Source organism: Numida meleagris, chromosome 4, assembly GCF_002078875.1.
Source record: "Numida meleagris isolate 19003 breed g44 Domestic line chromosome 4, NumMel1.0, whole genome shotgun sequence".
NCBI lineage: Eukaryota > Metazoa > Chordata > Aves > Galliformes > Numididae > Numida > Numida meleagris.
The window spans coordinates 48,438,535-48,466,217 of record NC_034412.1 but is presented as its reverse complement, the minus strand read 5'-3'; the positions used below and the strand labels follow the sequence as shown (position 1 = coordinate 48,466,217).

General features: G+C 42.1%; 2 protein-coding genes across 2 annotated transcripts; one reads left to right on the top strand and one right to left on the bottom strand.

The window, feature by feature from the left end:
- Positions 13,372 to 21,284, top strand: SCRG1 (stimulator of chondrogenesis 1). Its single transcript, XM_021396499.1, has 3 exons — positions 13,372 to 13,907; positions 17,042 to 17,296; positions 18,812 to 21,284. Exons 2-3 carry the CDS (start codon positions 17,061 to 17,063, stop codon positions 18,864 to 18,866), a joined length of 291 nt encoding a protein of 96 aa, XP_021252174.1. The 5' UTR covers positions 13,372 to 13,907; positions 17,042 to 17,060; the 3' UTR covers positions 18,867 to 21,284.
- On the bottom strand, positions 21,967 to 27,624 carry SAP30 (Sin3A associated protein 30; the record flags this gene model as incomplete). The annotated part of the gene is given in 4 exon segments (XM_021396500.1): positions 21,967 to 22,299; positions 24,347 to 24,445; positions 26,722 to 26,844; positions 27,561 to 27,624. Coding segments are annotated over 4 exon segments (409 nt in total), but the record flags the coding sequence as incomplete, so codon positions are not given.

The following is a 27,683-nucleotide window of genomic DNA, read 5'->3' as shown; positions in this document are numbered from 1 at the left end:
GCCCATCTCCGCAGGCAGAGCACACCTGGGGTTGTCAGCCACATGTCTCTTTATCCATGCGCAGGATGTAGATAGGAAAAAATGCCCAAAGTACGCACGAAGTAATGACAAACATATCCTTCATCATGTTAAAAAAAAAGTTGAAGGCAAAGGCCACATTTATACTACCGCCAAAATTCGTATTTTCGCCAAGCAGCAGAAGCCGGTGATTATAAGGCGTTCGCTAATGCCCTCTGCTGCCTGCCTAGGCGAAATTCGCTGAACGCCGCCTCTTCCCCGCAGGAGAAGCACGACCTCGGGAAGCTGTCAGGGTCTTGTGCATTGGAGTTGTGAGATTCCCTAAGATGAAGGTTGCAGTGCATCTCCGGGCAACGCGTTCTGGTCCTCCGCCACTGTAGCAATGAAGAATATTTTCCTTTTACGCAGTTTCCCTTCTTGTTACTTGCCAGTCACGTTATACAACACACGTTCAAGAGCCTGGCTCCATCTCCCTGATGCTCCTCTGCAGGTCCCACCCCATAGCTCCCTCGTCACTAGGCTGAGGAAGGCCAGCCTTCCTTCACACACCACCTGAGCCAGTCCCCATCCACCAGGCCTCTCCCCAGTTTGCTGCCTCCCCCATGGACTTCAGAGCCCAAAGCCAGGTGTAGTGCCCCACCTTGCAGCCCCACAAGCACTGTAGGGGAAGCATCCTTTCACCAAGCTGATGGCTGGGCTCCTGCTCCCATAGCTCAGCAGGAGTTGGGCCTTCACCATAGAATCACAGACTCATTAAGGCTGGAGAAGAAATCTAAGGTCATCAAGTCCAACCACTGATCCACCCCCACCATGCCCGCTAACTATGTCCCTCAGTGCCACATTTACATGTGTCTTTACACCTCCAGGGACAGTGACTCCACTGCTCTCTGGGCAGCCTGTGCCAATACCTCACCACTCTTCCAGAGAAGAAATTTTTCCTAATATCCAGCCGGAACCTCCCTCGACACAACTTGAGGCCATTCCCTCTAGTCCCATCACTAGGTACACAGGAGAAGAGGCTGACTCCCACCTCACACAACCTCCCTTCAGGCAGCTGTAGAGTACAGTAAGGTCTCCCCTGAGTCTCCTCTTCTCCAGACTGAGCAATCACCAGCACTGGGGCACAGCGCTGGTGCAGCCCAACTTGGGCGCAGCACCCATGTCCTCCCTGCTAAGCTGCCCAGGTCTGGTCCAGCCCCAGCCTCACCTAGTGCATGGTGTTTCTCCATCCTCATCTCAGGATGGTGCACGTGTCTGTATTGAACATCTTGAGGTGACTGCTGCCCTGCTCCTCCTCCAGCCTCTGGAGGTCCCCTGCTGAGCTCAGATCCCAAAGGGGTTGACTGAGCCCTCAGGAAATATTTCTTCTTTGATAAAACCATAAATAACTGGATTAGGACAGTAACAGATAACAAGGACAAATGCGAGCACTGCTACCTGTTGGGAAGCCTTAGGTCTTTCAACTAATTGCTCTGAAGTCAGTTCAGATTTTCTCTGATATTACCAACACAGTGACTCTGATTTGGCTTTCGAGTGTGAAAAGCACACCTGGAGACCACCATGCATGTAGCTGAGAAGCTGCAGTACTGCTCTAGGTGAATTTCCAAAGTCAGTGACAGGGAATCCTGATAACACAAACGTAATAGGCCTATTTGAATAACTGTCTTGTAGCTGCCACAGATGTTCTGTCAGATGCCAGCTATTTAATTTCGTTTCCTCTGTGGGAAGCAGAGTGATCAGATTTTATACACTCACACCCTGCCAACATAACGAGATTGTTCTCACACTCATGTGCAGAAACTGAACCCTGCAGCTCCCTCACGTTTTGCCTGTTAAAAAAAAATATATATAAAAAGTTACTACAAATCGTCCACCAGATGGAGCAGAAGCATTCCAGCCAGAGGAAAGGATGGCTGTGGAGGGAAGAGGCTGCCTGTGCATCCGGCAGTTAACAGCTGCCAGCAGAACAAAAATGTCCCAATGTTCTTCCCAGCTGCACAGAGGAAGCAGGATAAAGCATTACTTACAAAAACATGTGTATTCATACTATACACACACACTGTATGACCGTTACACCAGCAAAATAACTGTACAGACAGGTTTGTGAGTGTAATGATGGGATTTCTCCAGGCGACGGCAGGTTTGGGAGTAGGATTACTGTAGTCAGAACAAGCAATAAACAGCACAAAGCTGTAGACACACACACCCCTGTTGTCTGACCAGACAGAAAAGCCATGCCGAGTCAGCCTTTAGCTAATAGAAATAATTTTGAAGGGCAAAATTGTTTTGAAACAAATCTAATGCTGTTCAAGAAACATCATTATGGAAAGCTAGATCTACACTTTGCAGCTGAAGTCCAAACATACCTACATAATCCTCACTGCTTTCTGGTACAGTAGTGAGGTGGGTTTTCTGTGCAACATGTTTCCTGCCAGGTTTCCCCTCCTTTCAAATTTACGTTCCCGGAGCAGAATTCAAACCACGGACCAGGCTGGAAGCCTGCACCTGTTCCATTCCCTGTACACCCAACTCCTCTGGACCTTCAACTGGGCTATGAACCTTTTTAAGGGTTTTCTATCATAATCAGTGATGAGTCAGTTATCTTGAACTGCCCATTCCTAAGTGGCCAAACTGACTCCCTCCCCACATTCAGCCGCACTAGGGGTGTCCTCTCTCCTTGGATGCATTTCTCACACTTCCTTCCTGTAAGCAGAGGTTTGGGAAGGTTGGGAGGAGTGATGCAGTTTCGCAAACTTCTGACTCAATTTTTGTATGTCAGGATTACTGTTCAAAGCAACAGTGACGATGGATATAAGGAACTGAATACCAGACTCAGTAAGTAACTAACTTTCACATTTACTTCTGTAGTGGTTGAGTTGTACTCCGCTGGCTGCTAATATCTAAAGCAAATCATGGTTAAAGTTGCATTTTTCTTTTCAGCAGGGCTAAAAATGTTTAAAGGATCTATTTTCAAGAATTCCTCATTAACAAAATCTCTTATTTTTATCTGCTCTGAAACTGCCTGTATTGCCAAAGGCAAACTGCTCTTCTTCCAGCCACACTTAGTTCCATAAAGACAAATTCAAATAAGCAAATACTACTGACATGTCTGAAGAGCTGCAATACTGTACCCAGGCCCATTATTCGGGGAGCTGGGGAGCAGATCCCTCTGACAATGTCTAGGGCATAGTCCTAGAAAGCGTTTCTCATCCAAGCAAGCCACATGAAGCACTTTTCTCAGAGGTGACAAGACCAGGTATTAGTAACCACTGATGCTCTCAAAGTCATAGGAAAAAGCGTTTGCCTGCTAGGATTAATAGTGACTTAAAAAAAAATACATTCCATAGAGTTTTGTTATAGCTTCTCATTTTTCTTTTTAATCGATAAAAAGAAAACCCTACTTTCCAAAAGAGATGATTGCTTAACAACATATGTATTAAACTAGCAGACTGTACACCTTAAAAAGTTCACTGCTGTGTCAGTGCCTGCATATGGGCAGCTCAATGCCCAGTTCCCTTCAGGACCGTGGGAAGCATCCCTCCAAATGCACACCCACAGGGTCCAATCTGGTTGGTGCCCCCCAGAGAGCCGAAGCGTGAGCGGTGGCAGTGGGAACACCACATTTCATGCAACGCTTCATCTATAACAACTGGAAAGATCCATCTGCATGAAGTGAATAATGCTTCACTTCAAGGACTAAGTCCAATCTCAAATCACCAGTTCATCTTCCCTGTAACAGAGACAAGTTATTCTCTCCACTTTCCCTTCCATGAACATAAAAGTAATTACACAAAGTATAACAGTTGCCAATTATCCTAAATGAACTATAGCCTACTGCTTAGAGTGCTGTGTTATATTGCAGAGGAAAGGAATTGTCTCTTTTATCTCATCAAAGCTGGCTAACCACCCAACAACTGCATGGTTCCTTTCCTCCTCAGGAGAGATAAGAGCAGATTCCTGCTTTATTTACAGGGGAAGGAGTTTAGGGATTCTCCTCCAGAAACTCCTGGGCTAGGAGGGCTCCTAAAACCCTTGATATGTTTAACTCACAGTCTTGCATGACTGAAACAGCCATGAACTTTAGGAAAATATCCTGAATTGCATTGTCTTTCTCTACCAGCTTGTACAAAGCGTCCTTCTCCATACTAAGGCAACTTTTTACTACTTACTTAATCTTCCTGAACAGAAAATTTGTTTTAAAAATCTTACCTCTTCGGAAAAGTCATCAGAGAAAGAAACTCCTCACAATTCCTACGCCCTTCTGCCAAAAATATTGCATACCTTTAATGGTGACAATAGAACAAGGGGAGATTTTCCAGGGAGCCAGTGCTGGGAAAGTCCATCCTCCTCCCCCATCAACCACCAGACCAAGCCAGCCTTAGGGTCTGAAGCTTAAAAGGACTCCCAGCCACCAACCAGCTAATGCCAAAACAACCTGTGAGCGACATTCAAGGTACAAACTAGTAAACAGAAGCCTAAAGCAATATCTGATGCCTAGCAAAGTGTTTTTTTTTTTTTTTTTAAAGAATTGTTACCTGCCTAGTCATTAAATGTGACCAATCATACTTTTACAATTATAATGCTTTTTTTTGTTCAGGGGTATTTCCGAGCTTTATGTCTGATATGACACAGTGACAGAAATAGAAGAGGAAAAAAAAAAAGAAAAAGGGAGGAAGTCAGCTGCACTTTGGTTTATTTTTCATATTAAATTAGGCTCATTGTCAAGCGATACTAGAGCAGAAATGAATCCTCAGCCAAAAGAATATACCAAGTCATTAATTGCATGAGCTGTACAATGGAGAAGGCAAGCAAAGAAAATAGCGTTACAGTAAACACTGCAGGAGTATTCAAACCAACAGAATCTTCACACTTTTCAGCAACTCAAGCTTTACAGTACACAATTAACAATGAGTTACATTCCTATTGGATAACTAAAAGCCCTCAAAACCTGGCAGAATGAGGACTAGGATTTAAGAAAGTCTCCCTATGTTTATTCAGTTGGTGAGAAAGAAAACCCATGATATTTAATGAAAACAGCTTTCAGGCATGAACTCCTCATGATGAATTTGTAAGTGGTGAATAGTCACCATCTAGAAGTCAGTCTGCTGCTTTGCGTGCCAGCTATTTTCAAGCACAAATTTGTCAAACCGTGCAAATCCTCCCAGTAGCTGTGCTCAGACAGCTTGTCATGTTCCAGGGTATAAAAATGGTCCTCAAATTGTGTATGCTAACATGCTGGTATCGATAGAAGGAAGCTGGGAAAACTGACTCAGAATTAACAAAGAGTTCAACAGTGAGGACCAACATTGGCAAAAAAGGCAATTACAACTTGAATAATTATGATTACTTGAGCTGTGAATCCAAGGGAGATTACAGGACAGTGGAACGGTAAGTGGGAAATGGAGATCTGGTTAAACCTCTGAAATGGTCAGCCAGCTCTTTCCTTAGAATAATAGAATTGTTAAGGTTAGAAAAGATCTCTAAGCTCACCAAGTCCAACCATCCACCTACCACCAATATTTCCCCACTAAACCGAGTCCCTTAGTTCCGCATCTACACCTTTCTTGAACACCTCCAGGGACAGTGACCCAACCAGCATCCTGGGCAGCCCATTCCAGCACCTGACTGCTTTATCGGAGAAGAAATTTTTCCTACCTGAATTCAACCTGAATCTCCCCTCATGCAACTTAAAACTCGACTTCCAGGTCTTGCTAACAAAATCAAGGGCCTGTGCAAAGATTATAAAATAATAATTCAGTTCTGGTTGCTCTGAGCATGAAGTTTTTAGCCTCAGTTAAAGCAGGGACAGTCCGGAAAGCAGCGCTGACTATTCTTTGAACAAATTTCTCCATCATTCCAGTAAGTCAGTGAAGATTACAAAAGAATAAAGTTTAGGACTACACGTGTGTATATGTACACACATTACATATTTTATAAAAGATACTGTGCAGATCTTGGAAATCAGAGATACGCTACAATATGTGACATATTCAATTTAAATGCAAAGGTAAGAGCTCTGGAAACTGTTTACAGCATGGGTACCCAGCCTTTTGGCTTGCCTGGGCTGCATTTAGTGAATAGAAATTGTCTTGGGCTGCCTACACATTAGTCGCTCCAAAAGTAATGCCTCCTATTTATTTCCACAGAAAAAAACAACAGATACAAAGAGCACAATAACACTATTTGATAGAGAAAATTCTCAGCTACAAAACACTATTTTTCAACGTAGTCACCACCATCACCTGTGCACTTTCACCCAGGATGAACAAGAGCCTGCGTGCTGCGCTCATAACAATCTGCACCAGCGAAGGTGATCCACTGTCACCACTGTTGAAACACCAGCCACCACCTCTCTGTGCTCACATTCACTGTTTTGTCTCCATAAATGCTCAGCAAGTGTCAGTGAATGTCAACAGGTGACATTTTTTCTGCATGGAGGAGTTCAACGACAAACCTTTGCTTCATATGTACTCCCATGTCAGACACTGTTTTGTCAGAGTACTCCTTGACTGCCATCTGTCACACAGCAACAAAATGTAGTGGAATATTGGTGGGAAGGTTCAACCTCTGCTGCTTTACCAGCACCCACCTCTGATGTCTTGGGGGGCAACATAATAAAACAGGAGGCATTACTTTCAGACCAGCCTCACAAAATATACAATGTCATTAATATGTAAGAAATAAAACACTTAAAATATTTTTCTTAAAACATTAAAAAAAATAGAAAGAGAGAGGAACAAAACCATAAAACTAGTGGGATATTTGGCTTTGCTTTTGTGAAACTAACACACAAGTCTGGGTCGATGGCAGCAGCTGCGATTCTTAGTGAGGTCTCAAGGTGTTCATCAGAGATTTCTGATGAAATTTTACTCTTCCTGTGCTTCATCCTTGACAATAATTGTTCAAAGTTTGTGCACTGCCAGAAAGCGATGACTTGAATAAAGTGTGATCATGAAGCGAAGGGTATTTTTCTCTGCTAAAATAGGGATTATGAAAGTCTGGTAAAGAGACATGATCAGATTTTTGAGTTGAACATCTGATTGCAACTCTATATATTCCATTTGGAAATTTTCAGGTCGTGCATTTATATCAACTGAAAATGGTTGATACATAAATTTTTACTGATGGTTTCGCTGTTACTGAGTGATGGGCACATGCCTGGGGCCACTCCACAGGGAAGATCCACTGCTGTTACAATTGGCACTGCCATCCATGCTGGGCCACATGCGGGACATAGGTTGGACATGCCTGGTTTACAGCAGTGGTAATAGACATACAGCAGTGCAGCTGTAATCTAAGTACCCTTGAAGGAGTTGTTGAAACAGTTCCTCACGGAAAACAAAAGCATTAATACACTCTTTATTGACATGAAGGCTACCAAAAGACATCAGTATATGACTTATTTTTACAGTTTAACTGAGGTCTATGAGTATTGAGAAAACAAAATAGCCTCAGAAAATTACCTCTTGTGACCACAGTGACCTGGAGGAATAATGTGAAATCCAACATCGTGCATCCCAGCACAAGAATATTCATTGCCTCTGTTGAGCTCCTATTCGGCAATAAAGGTCGATAAGCTGGATTAATATTTCCACAAATATCATCTCTTTGTGGATTTCTCTGGGTTATGATGATAGCAAGCTGCAACGGTAAATGGCCGTCTTCTGTAGTTAAAGCTGATTAAAAATGAACTGCACTGACATAAGTTCCAGATAAGACAGTACGACTTGTATCTGGTGAGCATCTAGTCCAGTCCATCTATCCTTCAAAAAAATAAAGAGATTTCAACTGCGATTTGTAGTTCTGCTACCCAGAAGTCTAGGGAGCAGTCTTTCTAAAATCTGCAATCTGCAGCCTGTACATGTAAGACACTGGTGATTTGACTTAAATAGAATTCAGGACTCCAAATGATTTCAGTAAAATTCCTCTTCATTTCTGATAGTAGAGGAGCCCAGACAGCACGTTCCCTACAGCCTCCACCATACCTGACAGGAGCAAAGCACACTGTCTGGCTTCACACCAAAATCCCAAAGTGGGAGTGTGAAGATGTTCCTGTCTCCATTTAGTAGAACTGTGTCTGCTGTTAGAGACAATGACCTTTCTTCAAACAGATGTTTCCCAGAGGGGTCCTGTATTTTTTTTATTTTTTTTTCAGTAGTACTCAATATACAAACAAAAAGAAACACACTAGAGCATCACTGGGACCAGATAGTACGGTCTCTAGAGTTCTAGCAGAAGTCAAACATGACACTATAAATATGAAGTCAGGTGTGTAGGATGCTACATAAACAGAAGTTATATGAATTCAACAGGAGATGAGGATGGCAAAAAATACAACAAATTTTGTGAAGGGGCTCCCAAGGGGATATGAGAAATTGAGGCCAAGGTACCTGACCTGAAAACTGGGCAAATCTACCAGTAAAAACTACAACTAAGAAAAAAACCACCAATATACAAAACTTGATTAGGACTTGTACAATATACTGGAAATGATTCAACAAGGTTTTATTTTTCCAGGAAGAAATTACACTTCAAAAAGCTAGAAGAGTTCTTTGAAGATGGCCAAGCTGATAAGGGCCATCCAGCTGCTATCACAGTCCCTAAGCTCAGAAAGTTTTGGCAAAAATCTCTTAACAGAAGCTCTTAAGGAAGCTGTCTGTTCATACTTAAAGCTCTGAAACAAAGAGTAGCATACATGGTCACTTGCCACAACGCATTACTGTTCTCATAGGGAATCTGTGCTATGACTTCGTAAAGAACAACAGCAACTGCTAAGCAATCTGCAAACAGAAGATGTGTTTTGTTAAAACACAAATTACGTGAGCTCACTCAAGTTGGTGCTCTCAGTACAGATTGCTTCAGTTCTGGAGCCCATGCTGAAATACTAACTCAGCTGCATTTGAGCATGGCGCTGCAAGCACAGAATGGCTGAGGCTGGAAGGCACCTCAGGAGACCACCTAATCCAAGTCCCTGCTCAAACAGGCTCAGCTACAGTGGGTTGCAGAGGATGGCATTTAGCTGGGTTTTTGGTTTCTCCAAGGATGAAGGCTCCACAGCATTTGGGAGCAACCCACGCCCATGCTTTACCTGCCTCACAGGGAAGATCCTTGAAGATCCTTCAGATATTGAAATAGAATTTCCTGGCTTCCACCTGGTGCTCATTGCCTCTGGTCCTGCCGCAGGGCACCACTGAGAAGACCATGGTGTCTCGTTCTTTACCACCCCTCCCCTGCTCCCAGGTATTTATATATACTGACAAGCCAAGCCTTGAGTTACAGCACCTTCTCCAGGCCAAGTTCCCCAAGTTCTCGCCCTCTTTCCCTGAGCAATAACTGCTCTGGTACACCCCAGAATGGAGCCCTGGAGAGCAGCCTTGACTGGGGTCACAGTTATAGCAGTCACAAGTCAGTGGGGTGGTCAAAGGCTTGAAAAGCAAGGGAAGTATCTGTTATGTTCTCAGCAGTGATGATTAAGGAAAACTACATTAGACCTTATAATTAACATACTTTTTGAGTGTTACTGTTCTCATTGTGTTTTTTTTTTTCTTTAACTACTGTTAAAACTAATACAGGTGATAGAGGTAAAGGTACCTTTCCCTGTTTTTTTTAATCAGACTCCTGGCACCAGCCAACTCCAGCAGCTGCAAAATGCTCCACACCCTCAAGGCTTCTGTAAGTATCGACAAATAACTCCTAGCAAAGGAGTTATAGATATACATATATGTAAGTATATAACATTTTGAATCAATGAAGAATCAGACCAGGCATGGCCTTCTGTGTATTAGAGAACCAAAGTGCCTGTGATAGCTGTTAGCTGGTTATAGTTTCCCAGTTTACAGACACTTTTCACAATATGTTCAGATTCATTTTCCTCTCTGAAACACTGAGCTGTATACATACGCACATCGATTACTAACTCAGTAGGCCTGTCTGGAATTGACAGTTCATAGCATCAGCAGGTTGTCACTATGCAGCATCCTCTCTGCATTACTAGAAAAGCAACAGCCTGAGTGTGCCAACAGAGAATTGATCTGAGGAACCACACTAAAAGATTCCTTTGATTAGCTCAGTGCTACGTCTAGTATTTTAACCAAGCATGGTTTGCAGACTACAGAAGAAGTTTAGAAAAACCAACAGCAATAACAGGAAGTAAAAAATTACTGAGAGAGGAAACAGAGATGCTCTGGGACTTCACACAGAACAGCCACTGGAAATAAAGCAGCACCTCACAACAGAGGCTGGAGACAGAGGAAAAGTTGCAAGTATAACAACTACTGAGCTTGATTTCTTCAAACAGGCAATGAACTCTTGTCTGGAAAATTCAAATGAAACTCCCAGGCTACTGCAGACACAAGGTACAAAGCACATTACCAGATGCAGGAACTGCAAAGGCAACAGTAGAACATCTAACAGCACGGATATTTTCTAGACATAATTATTAGGGCAACACAGGAAACAACATTAAAGTTACACAAAGTAAAAGCCCAAAATAATGTGTTTTCAAATACTGTTTGACTTCCATTATAGACACTGAGCCATAGAAAAGGCAACATGAAGGCTACGATGCAAGCTACAGCGTTTGCGTTACATGTGTATTTGCAAAATGAGTATGTAAGTATTTTATGGCTGCTTAAAAGCCTTAATACTGAAAAATGACTATAAAGCACCCTACAAACTGTGATCCTGTAACAAATAATGACAGCAGTTAATGTCTTAGTTGCAGTGGCACTATCATTGCTACCAGTATCGAGTTTCCCAAGGTCTTTATGCATCCCTACAATATTTACGTTCCTCTAGAGCCATCAGCTATAAGTTTTAGATTGCATCAGCCACCAAAATCAGGTTCTAGGGTTCATTATAGATCTCCTCGTATAAACTGGATGTATTAATGAGCTGCCTGGCATCTTTTAAGAAGATTTAATAGGATAGGAGAAAATGCTAGTATTTTGCACTGTCAGCCTGCAAAAAGCTGTGTGCTGATATCAAGGATACAGTAAAATGCGAATTGATTTGTGCTTACAGAAAAAAAGTTAAACTTGCGTGGCCAGCATTAAAAATGAAGTATATATAGAATGCTGGGTACTTAAAATCAAAAAGGAAAGATTATTTTCCCAGGGCATGTTACACAAATTCAGTGTAGAGTAACATTATATACCAGAGACTGCCACTCATTTGCAGCTGAATGTCAGTGCTGCCTTTTCTTTCCTCCTTCTCACTCTACCAGGGGACGTTCTCCTTCTCTCCTATGGACCATTGCTACTACCATGTCTCTGCCCCCTCCAAACAGCTGTACTTCACATCTTACAGACAGGACAGACACATCTTACACCCTTCAGACAGGAACAAGGATCAGCAGGCAAATGTATAGAGGGTCTCTAGATATGAGTCGAACAGGATTCATAATGATCGTCTCCATTGTGTGTAGACACAGATTGAGGAAGGTGGAAAAGCAAGTTCTCCCTAAACTTCTCTTGCAGCTACCAAGTGCCATCACAGAGAATAAAAAAAACTTAGCAATTTTCAGTAATTTTCTGTCATTGCTGGCACCCTACCACCAGCCTGAGCAAGGCAACTCAAAGGCAAGCCAAAAAGACAGAAGGAATCAAAGTTGGAAAAACCCACCAAACCACCAAGGGGACACTAAGGCTAGAGGGAGAAACAGAATCACCAAGGTTGGAAAAGGCCTCCAAGATCAACCAGTACAACCGTCTACCTTCCATCAATATTTCCCACTAAACCACGCCCCTTAGTACCACATCTAAATGTTTACTGAACACCTTCAGGGACAGTGACCTGATCAGCTCCCTGGGCAGACTGTTCCAGCACCTGATCACTCTTTTGAGAAGTTTTTCCTAATATCCATCCTGAAACTCCCCTGGTGCAACCTGAGGTCATTCCCTCTTGCTAGTCCTGTCACTAGCCACCTGGGCACACTGCTGGCTCACGTTTATCTGAGCGCTGATCAACACCCCCAGGCCCTTTTCCTCTACACAGTCTTCCAGCCACTCTGCCCTAAGCCTGTAACATTGCCTGGGGTTGCTGTGGCCAAAGCGCAGGACCTGGCACTTGGTATTGTTGAATTTAACAGTCCACTAAGTTAACTTGACAGTCCTACGGGAAGTAAGATAGAGTTAGGATAGAAATATATTCAGGGCAACAGATAAGCAAAAAAAAAACGAGAAAGAAGTTCTCTCTGCCTTTGCACTTTGCTCTCTCCAAGGCCACCAGCACCAGAGGCTGCTCTACTCTTCAACGCATTTTCCTATAAGCTACCCACCTCAATTTTCACACCTCAGAGGGCTGTTCCTACATCAGTCAACGTAGCCTTTGGCTGCATCTCACCCTCCAAATTCCCTAAAACCTTTGCTTCCTCCAGATCTCAAATGTACTTCCCAGCTTCTGTGCTGAAGAAGCACCTGCTCCTGAATGTTTGCAATGAGGAGAGACATTAAACATGAACCTACAGAGCAGGGACAGGGAGGAGAACCAAAGCACCATCAAAACAATATTTTTGTTAGAACTGTCTCTTCTCAAAGCACAACAGAGCACTTTCAGAAGAAAGATCTCCCTACTCACTCAATTTTATGAACAGTGATCCATCCTCAAAATGCTGGCCTGCTGTCCAAGCAGGGCCCTCCCAAGAACTGAGACACTGCATCCTCGCATAGGCATTAGGATAATCTCATTTAGAGCACGAACAGCCAGGGCTAGGATCCACACTGGAAAGGAATTACTGTAGAAAAACAGAGCAAGGCATCTTGTCTCCCAGAAAATGCAAAGGCATCCTGCAGAGGTACAAGCACACATCCCTTCTGCAGCGAGGATGGGAATGCCCTGCTGGTTGTGCTCCCGCCAGATGGGACGTTCAGGTGTAAGAGAATTGCAGCACAAATATCAAGACATTAAATTGTAAATTGGAGCAGCTGAGCAGAGGCATCTTTTTGCACTCCTAACAAACCTCTGCTCTGGAAGAAGCCCAATAGGTATAGAACTACAAATCCCTACAAAGCAACTGGAGAATCAAAATGATGCACTACATACTAGAAAATGTAAAACATTAGAGATCAAAATCTAAGGTGTAATTGTACTTCCCTATCCATATGAGGAAATAGAGACAGGATGACCAGAACAAATGAGGAACCCAAACTGCAAGGACATTGACTAAATCCCAGAGTTTACCCCAGAGATTGTTTTCTCATTAATACACAATGCTTCAGATTTATTCAAGGACCTCAATTTGTGTGTTTTTAATCACACCAGCTTACTTGAATAGTTATATTAGTCTAAAATAACTTCCTCAGAAATACTGTTCAATGTAAGCCTTTACCTCTTGACGAAACATTGGCCAGTGATGAACTCAATGGATGGGGTCATATCATAGGCCATACAAGAATCTGGTTAAAATAATTACAGTTCTCCATTCTTTCAGCCTCAAAAAACAGAATCTGAAAGGCACGGATTATATAAGCCTGCTGGCTGGCTGCATGCCCTGCTCAGTGCAGCCCTGCTCGGGTGGCACAGCAGGACATGTATTTCACAGGGCACTTTCTCCACTCATTCTGGATGTTGTACTTTGCTTTCTGAGGAGATACCTTGCCATCAGGTCCTGGAGGGACTAAGAGTTTCCTGCTGGAAAGGACGCATTCTCTCTTCTTTCCCTCATCGAGGTTGGCAGTGGCTGAAAGAGGCAGTTCTTGAAGCCCATCCTCTGCCCCTCACCAGAGCAGGGAGTGTGTCACTCACAGGCAGAAGCCAGGCCGGACAAAAGGCTGTTTGTCCAGCACCTCCGTCAGCCCTCCCTCTGCTCATCCCCTCCAGCTCTAGCTCTGTGTACACCTAAAAAGATACAGTTGCCAAGAAAGTGAAAAGGAGTGAAGCAGAAGAAAAAGGTATGTCTCCGTCCTGAAATTATCCTTGTTCATTTGTTCTTCTGGTGCTAGTTACAGACTGCAGAATTAAAAATATATAGGGGAGCATACAGAAGATTTGGGAAAATCAGATACATTGTAGGCAAGAGATGTTATTTGAGACAGAAGTGTGGATATGATCCAGCTAAAGATCATTCTTTCCTACCTTGCTCTTCTTCAAGGCTGGATGTTACGTATTAACATCTGAAGTCATTAAACTTCTATATTGCCTTCCTGTACTCAATATTATTGCATAGTTGGTAAATGCGGAGAGAGATGCGCTCATAACGAATTGCTGACTTTAAGAGAACTAAATAGATTTTAATGAGAACTCATTTTCTGGAAAGAATCATGGTATTGATGGGAATTACAAAGCAGCAATTCACCAAATACATCCACAGTGGAATAGCTGCTGTCCTCACAATGCACCAACTGTTTAAGCAAGACAGATTTGAATACTTAATGGAAGGAAGTTCTTTATAATAATATCAGTTATGCAGTTCTTGTGTAACGATTTCTTACGAATGCTCTAATAAGTTTAGCTATAATGCACTAACACCAAAATATTAAATGTTAAGTTCCGCTTTCTACAGAATCTCAAAGCCAAGAACTGCAGGTGTTTCTGAAAGATAACCTGAAAAATAACAAATGATTAAAGGGCATTTTATTCTGACTGGGTACTTTCAGGTCTTGAACTCCATGCACACTGAGATAGTGATGTATACATACTAGACTTATAGAAAATAAAATTTGCTTCACTTTTCAAGGCACAATTAGCCAGCTTGCTAACCTTGCACACGTCACTGGACTGACTGGAAAAGATCATATGCCATGTCAGTATCAGATGAGCGTCTTGCTCGTTTTTAGGATTAGACAACAGGAGATGCACCAAAAAGCATAACAACTCTGAAAAGAACAGCTAAGAGACACCACTGATCCTGTGCAGGGAACTGCCGAAACACTCCAGGTCCTTAGTGATCTTTCACCTGCAAATAGGCACCACTCTCTTACAGTAAAGGAACAATCTTTTGAAGAAAGGTCTTCTAACTGAAAGTTTCCTTTCAGTTACTAACCACAAAAAAAACAGGAAGTATTCAGGAAAAAAAAAACGATTTTAATAAAGTATTTTTCAGAACAGCAACAGTACTGAGTAGGCAAGATGTGTAAGCGGCATGTGAGCGAAGCTGTCTATCCACAGCTCGCTGGCACATGATTTTGCTAATACCACTTCTGGCAGCCATCCATATCGACTCTTGATGCACTATAGCAACATCTTGCTGTACTCCAAAGTGAATACTGAGTTATCCTCGACTGTAAATCACGATTCTTGAATCCAGCAATTTGACAGCCTGCAGAAAATCTGTCAGTTTTGGGGGCAGAATGTGTTCGTACTAATTTAGAGCAGATTGGCAGCTGGCAACAGATTGAAATGAGCACTCCAGCTAAACTCCATGTAGGGAAAACTCATCCAAATTAAGTATAAAAAATATGCACAAGATATTATGAATGCCTCGTCCTCAGGGGAGCAACTTGCAGAATAATCCAACTACAGAAAACAAAGACAAAAACCTCATCTGTTTCCTAAATTTCTCTTTCATGGAATGTGCCTTCCATTAAATACTTACATAATGAAGTTCAATTATTTGAACAGAAAAATGTTAAATTGTGTTCTTCAACACTGATGTTTATCAAGGTACAGCACAAGCTTCTTTGAGCATTAGACATCTCTGAGCAGAACTGCAGTATTTTACTACAAAACAAAGTTAGTATTATAACAACACAGATTCTTATTCTAAAAAATAACATCAGACAAAGTTAGAACAATTTTTACTTTATTTCAGAAGTAGTTTTGAGGCCTAAAACTAATAAAGACAGTGCGTTATTCAATAGTGCACTCTAGGGCAATTTAAAAATAGATCCCCAAGGCTCCATTACCAGTAGTTTATAGGAGTCTCCTACTCAAGAGTTCACATACAAGTTCACAGAAACTAGAAGGAACTGTTCAATTAATTTTGTTCCTATGACGGAAGTTGGAAAATACACAAGAGTTTATTTTCATTTTAGTTATATTCCTTAACGTATTAGCCAATTTTTAATACTTTATTTGGTTAGTGATGTCCAAAAAAGCAGTTTGCACAAAATCTTACGGAAAATATATTGAAGAGCAACAAAGTGTAGCATTTGATCCCTAATATGAATTCAAATTACCAGATTTTTGGGTTGTCTCTGGCTTGCCATTCATTGGCTGAAGAAACAGGGTATCAGCAAGATAGCTATGGTAGTTAAGTACCTATGCAGGAAAAAATACTACAGGAACAGTAAATGCATACGTTTAATAGCTTATTGTTTGTTTTTCAAGGGTGACTCAAGTGTTCCACCAAATAACACAAGCAAGACTCAATTATCCAAGTGACCTATATGCCTGACATGCCCTATATTTTTTCTTATCTAGATGAAAGGTATGGCACCTGAACTTGGCATTTTATGGTCTTTGCTCAGAGGGTGTTTTATTCCTAACTATGTGGGGGTTAGTTTAGATCACCCTACCCTGCAGCCACATGTGACAGCCTAGAAGCAGCCTGCAGTGGCAGCCTAAAGGGATCAACTACAGGCCAATGGAATGAAAGACAACAAAATCTTTCTAGATGCTACCATAGTTAGAATTAGGAATGCTCGTATCTTTTATGGGGAAAACGTACTATTAATGTTAAGTGAGTGACTCATTCCAACATTCTCAACCAGCCAAAATCACGTGGAAAGCAATGAGACTCATGTTCTCCCCGCCTTGGTAGCCAGCAACGTGCTCACTCACACCGCCGAGAGAACACGGCCAACTCAGAGCAATTTTCTCAAGGTGAGAGGGCAAGCAACAACAAAATTGCTAGCAACAGAAGCCTCAGCTCCCAGCGACAGGATTCCCGTGGTTGTACGGAAAGTAATGAATATCAATTCCATGGCAATCTTATTTACCTCCTAGGAGAAAATGCTCTCCAGCACAGAGGCTCAAACCTCCGGAATTTCACAGGAAAGACAGAAAAATATAAGGTAGAAAGCAGACTGGGGAAAGAGATCTATCCAACAGCTGTATCTGTGTCACGTACCTCATTTCTATTTAGCACAGGAAACTTTCCAAAAATGAAGATGCTCTCAGTTCTGCTTCTTCTGAGCGCCCTCCTGGGTGCCCACGCAGTGCCCTCCCAGCGGCCCTCGTGCTACAAGAGGGTCTTGCATGACCACAGCTGCCACAGCATCCCTGAGGGCACGGCGAGCCTGAGGAGAGTTGATGAGAGCCTGCAGGATCACTTTTGGGAAGGGAAAGGCTGTGAGACCATCTGTTACTGCAACTTCAAGGAACTGCTCTGCTGTCCAAAGTAAGATTACACTCATTTCATAGAAACTCGGGGGGTTCTGCACAGCCACTCATACTTCGATCATTTCACAGTTTCCTCTGCCAGAATAAGGTACCCCTTCAGAGAAGTGTACCTCTTCAGATGGCTTGAAACTGTATCAAGATGTATCTGATTACCTGACACACTGGCAGTTTTCAAAGTTTGTTTCTCAGAGCCTCACCCGGGACATGCTTAGCATACCTTGCAAACCTGCATGTCCCAGCAAAGGGGAATTTAGCATTTAAATTATCCAACTTTTGACTCTTCTGCCAGTAACTTTGATCTAAACTAAGTCTGTGAACTACAGACCCTTACTCTCAGCACTTTGCAGCAAAGATGTCTTCAGGACCATTTGATTTCTGTGACGCAACAAAGAGCTACCTTGCTATTCTAAGGCATGTGCAGATACCGCAATCGAATAAACGACTCTTTAAAGACAGCTGTTTTAAGTAGTAAAGCAAACAGGGGGAGAACAGGTTCACAAAGGCCTGCAAGGGAGAAAAAGGTTTAGCTGACTGCTGCTGCTGGCTGACTGTGCTGACAAAGCAGAACAGTGAAGTTCTCATGAAATGTGAGGTTTTTGCTGTTTTACAGAAAGAATGCACATTTCAACAAAATTACTACTAAGTGAATAAACACAAACTGCCCATACTGGTTTGAAGTGATAAACATATTAAGGTGCATTATTTCACTCGGCTTTCCAACAACTTCCCCCCCCCCCCAGGAAACTTAAATTAAAACCTTTAAAACACTTAAAACAATTAACGACTTCTTAATACTTCAGGGACATTACAATGTGATAGCATTATATAGACAAGCAGAGATGTATTTCTATATGAGCTTGTCTTGTCCAACTTTCTCAAGTCCCTTAAAATCCAATAAAAGGTACATTTCAGCATTCTTGTAGGGGAATAGATTTGAACCAAGTGGCAATGAATCCTAAAGCTAGAAACCTCACATGGAAGCTGAGAGCGGGGTTTAAGTAATTGTTTCACCGGATATAGTGCCCTCGCTTTGAGCATACTTTAGGTTTCCAGCATTAACCTCTGAGCTTTGAACAGCCTGAGAAAGCCTCTTACTTGGATACAAGTACATAAGGAGGTCTTCCTTCATCCCTCCTAATGTACAGAATACCTACTCCGTAGGTCTACCCTAAAAACAAATTGCACTGAAGAGTATGTGTACACACACCAAAGTTCTTTGTTTTAATGATATATATCTGATGAGTTTACCCTCCCAAAGCTAAAATACCATACTAGAATTCTGGCACACTAGTCAGTCAATGAAAGTTTTGCCAATGTTTCTGAACCAGGCCAGCAGAGGAAGAAATATACAGTGTCTTCATACAGACCTGCATCTGCATTGCTGGAAGTGCATCCCATAAACACAGTGATCACACATACATCCTATCAAAATCTGAGAAAAAAAACAACTCTGGAAATAAATGCATGACACATTAAAGCTCTCATAATTATTTATATATCTAATATCTTTCAGGGAGATTTTCTTTGGACCGAAGATATCTTTTGTGATCCCCTGTAACAGCGAGTGATCAACATCAAGCCTGCCACTGAGGACAACAGACATCATTCTACAATCACAAAATACACTTTCAAGGGGAAAAACAAAGCCAGCAACAGCCAAAATAAAATAAACTTCCTCCCTAAGCACACTGTAGAAATTCCCTTTATACTGGAGAAAAATATCATTTCTGTGCTTTGGGGAGTACATAGGAAGTTCTCCTTTTGGATACAGTAGCTGCCTTAGTTAGCTCCATAATGATGTGAAAGACTAGCTGCTCATAATTGTCCCAATATTCATCTCCTAGAAGAAAAAACCCTTCTAATAACTACAACACTCTCAACTAATTTTCATAAAGGAAGATTAAGCTTAAGCTATCACGTGGCTAAGAGTGACTCTTGTTGGAGTCCACTGCAGTGCAGCTTCCTATTGCTTTATTGCTGCTTCACAATAAGCGTTGTTTTAAGCTGATGCTAGTCAGTATCTGGCTCTTCAGCACACAGGCTCCCACTTCTATTTGGGTGCCTTCAAAAAACAAAACCCCCTAATTTACATCACTTATATTTGAAAATTCCACTGGAAAAAAAAAGTGAAAATTCATATTAATAGTACTAAGGTACATGTAAGTGATAATTAGGTCTAACTTGTTAATTGCATCCAAAATCTTGAAGTGGTTAATACTGAGCTTTTAAAATACTGTAACAGTAGTGATAGAATATATATATATCTCTAAACTCAGAAAGACTTAGAAAGAGGATGGGACAGTAACATGAAACATGTAGCACAAAGGTAACTGTGTTTTACCCCTTGAACAAGTGTACTGCTCACCTAGGGACATTGTTGGTGGGTATGGTGGGGATGTGTTGATGGTTGGAATAGATAATCTTAGAGGTCTTTTCCAACCTTAATGAGTCTATAATAATAAGCTTACAACACTACACTGTGAAAACTGCTACCACCAGCACACCAAACTTGTTTCACATGTAATACGAAATACCACGAAGACTGTTTTAACTTCATCTGTTAGTAAATAAGACTTGGATATGCATAGCGGTAGGTTAATTATACATAACTAATAATAAGAGTTTCAAGCAAATCTGTATTTACTACTTTTGCCAAGTAATTTTTAGGCTATTGAGTGTTAAACAGTTTCTATCCTCAGGCTTTTAAAGCCTGGTTCATACAATTATTCCTGAGTCATTTGGGCTTCCTACGAAATAATCAATTAAGGAGGACGGAAGGAATCTGGCAACTCACTGTCAAAATAACTAAATTCAGTGTTCTGCTAAGAAAGCATACGGTATCCACTCCTGTGCAAAGTCCTCTATAAGCTTCTAGTAGCAGTGAGGACATGTAGCTTCCATGGGTCGTGCCATCTAGTTTCTGTGCCAATCAGGTAGCATATATCTGCAGTTCATAGCTTTCCAGAGCATCAGCAACAAAAATTAAGGCAGATGCACAGCTCTGTAGTAAAGTCAGTAGATGATTTTCAATTACTTCCCTTTCACCACTATTGATGTGGGAAAATACATGATCTGACGGAAAAAAAGTTTTGCCACTTTCCACGTGCAGCAGGGTAGGGCCACAGACCTACTTCCAATAGAAGCTTGCTGTTGTTTCTCTCCTTTCCCTCCAGAAGGGAGGTCTAGAGGTCCTGCCAGACCTATGCAGGAACATTCATCCCTGTTCTCCATCCTGTAATCAAGAAAAGGCCTCTATCCTTCAGGTGTTCAATTCAGCATCAAGTTCCCTGGCTGTCTCTCCAACTAAAGCTTTGAAGATAACAAATGCAACTCCTGCAAAGGATACTTCATAAACAACTTTACAGTCATTGCCACAAAATGAGTACTGAAACATATCTCCAAAGGAATACCAACTTTAGCCCCCACTAGCCTGAAATCACTAACCAGCTTGAACTTCGGCCAACACTGCGAAACTCCAATGTGGAAAGACATAAAACACTGTAAGTGAAAGAAATTAGGGTACTTACAGCTCCTGAGAAGGAAGCCAGTTTGAGTTTAGGGTTCATTATCATTCAGTTTTAAGCAACAGAGTGCCACAGGTCAAAAAGAACAAAATGGAACATCTTGGCCACAGTGACGTTTTGAAAAAGAACCTCACAAGATTAACACCAGCAGATCAGACCACAGAAATACCACTTTCTCATTTTTTCCCCAAATTTAGGAAAGAGCTTTTGAAAAATCTGCTAAGGTTAGAAGTCGCAATGAATGCTAACTGAAACTAAAGCTGTGTCTTCCTCTTCTGAGATTCTTCTCCTCCTGCCTTTTCTTCAGCCAACACAAAGCTTAAAGCAGAAAGAAATCATGTACCATGCATTTAGATTAACACAAAGCTAACAATGAAAATGTAAGAAATCATACAAAATGCTGTCTTCAACATCACAGACTTCACTAAGATACCAAATTAAAATAATATTTTGCTCATGTTACTTTTAGTGTGTTGTTTCTAAACAGGTCTGAGTTAACGCATGCAATGAACAAGAAATAGTATGCCTAATAGAAGGTACCATATCAACCCAGCATAAACTCAGTCTGTCATTCTCTAAGTTTTTAGCAGCAGTTTATGTAAGATGAATGGGAAAAGCCAGCAGCTGAAGCATTTCTTCCCAAGCGGAAGGATTTCTCAGCACAGTGAGCTGCATCAGTCTTTTCATCCATACTCGTAGTTTTGAAATTCAATAACTCCTTATTTTTTTCTATTCCTGATTTTAATATAAGAGCAGGAAGGCCTCAGTGCTTGGAAGCACATATACCAGCAATGACAAGACGAACAAACAAATCAGAAAAGCCCACATAAATTCTTGTTTCCAAAGAGGAAAATGAGAATGTTATTCAGTCATTTCTGCCCAACTAATAACTGCAACTGTCAGTTAAAGCCTCCTACCTCAAGAAAAAGAGCACACTGCAAAGGCTACCATAAAATAGTGTTTTTTGTTTTTTGTTTTTTTTTTTTTTCCTCCAAGAGAGCACTGCACCGTGAGAACTTGAAGTACATTCATAAATGTATCCTTGGTACACTTTAACTGAAAAATATCTTTATATCATTATATAAGTAGTCAAAGCTTAACCATTAAGTACAAGTAACTCACTGAATAAGTTGGACACACCCACTTGAGGAACAATATCAGTAATATTTATTTAAAATAGTTTGTAAGGAAATTTGTCTCATAAGAGATGGTTTTCAAACAAATCATCAAGGTTATGAAAAAATAAAACAGAGAAACTCTCCGGGGAGAAAGTTACAAAGAAAGCTTTTGCATTTCAACAAAAACCCTCAGTCTTTTGATTTGTGGCCTGAGTCTTAGTCCCGATCTTTGCTGTCTAATGAACACCACTATCCATCTTTAGATCTGGCTTGTTCTTGTCATTCTTGACCGAGTAGATGAAATATGCTAAGGTGTCCTTTTCATTCACTGGAATTGTCCTAAAATGGCAGCCAATTATCTACAAAGGAAGAATGCAAGGAAATTAAACACTTATACGCAGAAACTGAAGATTCAGATCTACATAGACTACATTAAAACTTGATCAAGCAGCTTAGATTAAAGGAAACCCTGCCTCCCTTCAAAAGTCTTTAGTCATATGTAAGGTAAGAAAGGAACCATTTCATTGAGAACTCTGAAATAAATACAGCATAGAATCCTAATTTCACAAGTAAAATGCCCAAAAAGTTATCAGAAAAAAAAAAAAGATTTCTCCCAACAAGCATAGGAGTGTCATTACATCTGTGCAGTCACTCTTTGAATACAGAACGTGTAACGTCTATAGACTGTCATGGAACTACAGCACAGAAGTGAGGCTACTGCTCATTACTCAGACTGAAGGGGGTCAGTATCAAGTTATGTACAAAAAAAAAGACCCAAATACAAGAATTTTTAAGAATGAGCATTGAAGATTTAGCTCTTTGAAACAGGGTTGTCTATGGCAAAAATTCATCTTGCTGTATGTGCTAAATATGTCAGCTTCTACAGTTATTAAAGCTCTTTTGTCATTGCTAGAGTTTTTGCCCCTTCAGCACAATGGACTGGCAGCTTTATAAGGAAATACTCAGATGGACTGCCTGCCCCAGCCTATTCTCCAGCTTTTTGCAGAATGCTTTTTTAGACTAAAATTAGGAAGTGAGAAACTCATTGAACTACCACAAGGCACAAGTATAAATACTTAACATAACTGGCAAGTTAGAAAGCTTTCCAAAACACACTTTGGAAAAAAAAAAAATGAAAAATACCAGAGATAGTTTGACAGAGCCCTTAAGATCGGACTTGTAACAGCTAGCAGAAAATCCCTTGTACATTCAGGCAAGTAACAAGAAATCATATGCACTGTAAATGACAGTGAGTTCTGTAGCTACAGCTCACAAGGACCTTTAGGTCAGTCAAACAAAGCACGTGACAGAAGCTTTGCCTGTTCACACTGAGCAGCACATGAAGCATAAGCTACTGCAAACATCTCATGAGATGTACCTAAAGCAAACCCTTAGAAATGGCAGTTTTACAGAACAAAAACTGTTCATGCTTTATCAGATCAGTCCAGCTAATTCAAGAACAGGATGTATCCGTGCATCAACTCTCACATTAAAAAAGAAGAATTATTTTAAATTCTTAATTGTAGAGGCAGCAGCATTGTTCTTCTACAGCTTAGCCCTTGAGAGCTCTCGCGCATTTAATAACCTTGGCTTTAATCTGTGCTAATTAGTAGAGAGATCAACAAAATGTCTGCACTGAAGTACAGCTGAGCATTACTGCACAAAAATGAAAAGGTGGCAGCTATCCCTCCCTGCTGAAATCATTGCCAGTGCTGGCACGTATTTGTATCAGCAGTATGTAACCGTGTCTTCGCAGTGCAAAAGAATTACTTGAAAATTGCACTCCCATCCAGAAGCGATGCATACAGCTGTATTCACATGCAGCTTAAGCGCTTTTAGAAATGCTGATAATAAGAATTCCATAAGCTTCCATTTTGTGATAGTAGATTCCCAGTTTTTAACTGAGATTAATGATCAATACAAGACTATTTTTCAGGTTTCTGCACTTTCTGTCTATGAACAGATGTCTATATTAACCACCTTTTTAAAGCCAAGCCTGAATCTTACTAGAACTTCACTGCTACCTCTCAATTTCTAGTTATCCTCAGTAGGATACTTAGTAGATACTTAAGCTGAAGGTGTGGCTGATACACAGATAATAAATCCATGGTCCTGTGATATTCAAAGACGCACAGGTCACCTTTCTGTTCAACTCACTGCTTTCAAGCAGTGTGCACTCCTGAAAGGAAAGAGTCCCTTCTCTGGAAAGAGCTCTTACTTCTGATTTACTTGGCTTAGGAGCTGTGGCAGTGAAGGAAGCTAGATAAGCAGCTCCTTTTTGTTCTCATAAAACCCAGACTATATATGCACTTTATGCAAGGATCACATCGTGCAGGAAAAAGAAACAACACAAGACATGCCATGGCAAATTGCATTTTCTGTTATGGAATAAACACTCATACATACTTCAACAAGCTGTGCTTTGTTAAGTCCCGGTCTGGTCTGTAGCTTGAAGTGTCTTTTGTACCTTCGAAGTGTGTTCACTTGTAACTGATATAAATCAACCTAAAAGAAAAGGAGGAAAGGGGAAGAAAGCAACCTAATGTAATTGATAAGGTTTCCCTCATTTACAGTTTGTCCATCAGTGTTCTGGAAACTTACACATACACAACTGCAGACTGTCAGCTCAGTAGAGCTCACTTGGACAGAAAACAAAACTCCACTCCACACCTTCCAGGAGAAAGAAAAACATTCCAGTTCAGTTTCAGAGCAGTTTATTGCTACTGAGTATAATTCTTTCTCCTGTAGCAGCAGACAATATTTGGAAATTACAGTTCTATAAAGCATAGTAACAAATCTCATAACGTCTATGAAGATGCTGATTCAAAAGGAGGTCTCTGCATTTCAATTTCAGCCACAAAGCTTTTCACAAGTTACATGCAAGATGTAGCAGCATAGCTGCACCATGAGACAGCATGCATTAGAACCAAGAAAAAGTCTAGAACATGAAGGTTTTTGGCTTGAGGTGGGAGAGAAAAAAAAGCTGATCTTGGTCTCCAAGAATATCCCTGCTACAATAAGCATAACAGAAGAGTTATGTACACAGGCACAGTTGCCCAAAACTATTTTTCAGTGTGAGCTGACAGTTCAGAGCATTGCACAAGCTCCTCTCTGGGATATAAATACACAGTCTCAACCCAGTACTCGCTCACTTTTTAATCCCATCAACTCAGATCAACAGCCACATCTCCCAGCAACAGCTTACCCTCCCACCTCCTTGACAGTGTAAAAGAAAGTTTAATCAGAAGACTGAGGAGGAAAAGAAGCTAAGAAAGCAGGTTGAACAAGAAATTCTGTTAGGCCAGTTTGCAATTACGGCAGTGATCTCCAACTTCCTGCATTAAAGACTGGTTAAGGCATTAACTTCTATTTTCAAGTCATCTAGCAGGCTCAACTATGGAATATTTAAGGCAACAACAGTGCAAGCGCACTCTTGGTAACCTGGCCAAACTTGATACAACCCTGCCTTATGTGTTAGAGGATGGGCATGCCCTGATACTCAAGCTAGCAGCACTGTGGCAGTCACCACCTCTCAGCACAAATCACTCCTAACATCTACTGCTAGAACCTGGAAGGGCCTACAGGTGGTCAGCAGTAAACTGGACAGCAATTCAAAATCAAGGCGGTCAGGGGCCAGTGGGCATTTAAGACACAGAGCACCACATGGGAAGTACACACTGCTGTTGCCCAAACAGCTGGCTGAATCTTTCCAGAAGTACTTACTTTCCTGCACTACTACCACTAAAAATACACTCCTTTACTCCTGTTCTAGAGATATCCATCAGTTGTGTCATCCTTTATTATTATTATTATTCTTGTCTGACTAAACAAACAGGCAAAAGCTGCAGTTACCACTCTGACAGACAGCTACCTTAAGCCACGCAGAACAGCAGGTTTAGAGAGCTTTCAGAGAAGCCATCCAACATTTTCAGCAGACAAAAACCACAGCCCAGCATCAAACTACTTCCAATCTCCTAAAATCCTCTTAGTCAGAGACTTCAGGCTTGAGCCGTGTGCCTTCAGGCAGGGATTCCTGCACAAAGTTTCATCACTTACATTGCCGATGCTGACCATAATGGTAAGTTAACACTTCTTGAGCCTTTTCTAAGAACACTGGAAAAATCTCTAGGTTGAGGCCAGGTAGGCTCTGCTCACAATTAACACACAGACTGCAGCGGAAATAATCCAGCACACATGTAGGAAGAAGAAAGCTTTAGGTGTATTCACAGGAAAAAAGTTTGAAAGTAGTTCACTTCCAAAATGGGTGGTGTTTCACTGGCCTACAGCAGAGAAGGCAAGTAGAAATGCCATCCTATCTCAACTCCTTTTGAGCAAAACTGCCTGAGCATCTCTGCCCCAACAAGGACTAAAACCAAAGAGCTCCCTCATTGAGAAACATTCAGCTACACTAAGTGGTAACTGCAGGTACCATCTGCAACACATTTTACACGGAAGGAAAGGATAGGAGGGATGTGGCACGTGAAGCATTTATAGCCCAAGTCCTGTATGTAATTCCCTTCAAGTTGTCAGCCCTTACAAAGACTGATTTTGTTAATATGCAGCAAAACAACTTCTAGTAGGACCCTGAAGACAGAACCGTAAGGAAAGTTCAGAACAGCAGTTGCCCGAGATTCTGCACATTTAATTTGGAAAATGCACTGCAAAGTTCAGTTTGCTTTTGTCATATTAAAAGCTCAGCGAGTCAGGAGCCACCCCCAGAAGCAGGCGCAGCACTGGGTAAGAACAGGCATAACGTAACTATTAGAAAAACCGTTGGCTACCTCTGGAGTGTCGATGTCTTGCACCGGCGAGTCACCATCGTCATCGCTTCCTTTTCTCTTTCTTCTGTTTCTCACACTCTGAATTAAGTTTTTGTGGAAGTCACAGATATAAAGGTGTCGCGCCTACAAGAGTAAGACCGCATCTTTCAATCAAATCCGCGCAAGCTCCTCCCAGCCTGGCGGTATCGAGGCATCTACAGAGACATTCTTTCGGCAGCCTCGCTCACGCGGCCCGAGGTGGGGAAGCTCTTCTGCCGGATTCCGCTGCACAGAGGCATTGTTATGCCGCACATTACCTCCACCGACTCGGACGGAGGACGGGGAAGGGCGGCTATCGGCTGACCCGGAGGGAACGGCGCGCAGCAGGGACACGCGCGCACACAGCCCTCCCTCCAACCACTCATCGCAACTCGGCAAACAAACAAGCACAAAAACCCGAAAAGCCCACGGCAGGCGGGCGGCCTCCGGCGCGTCCCGTGGAAGGCAAAACGCCGCCTCCTCCCGCTTCGCACGGCGTTACCTCCGCAAGGTCAAGCCGCACGCGGGCTGCCCCCTCCCTCCCCCCAGCTCCCGTGCGCAGGGCCGTGCCGGCCGCACCGAGCCCTCCCCGCCCGGAGCTCCGCGCCCACGGCCGCCGGGTGGGGCACCGACGGCGAGGGGCTCGGGGCGGGACAGCGGCAGCGCTGCGGGCAGGGCTAACCGCGGCATGCTCCGGGAAAGAAGGGACCGGTAAACAGCCTTTCCCCGCCGCCAAAAACAACAACAACAAAAACGCAAACAAAAGAAAACACGCCAAAAAAAAAAACTTTAAAAAGCCGCCCCCCCGCCGCAAGACTTACGCTCTTGTCCAGCTCGATCTTCACCTTCTTTTGCGAGATGCTCTTCTGGATCCTCTTGCTGAAGCTGGCGTTGCCGGCGGCGCGGCCGCACCGCTCGCCCTCCTCCCGCAGGCAGCACAGCTG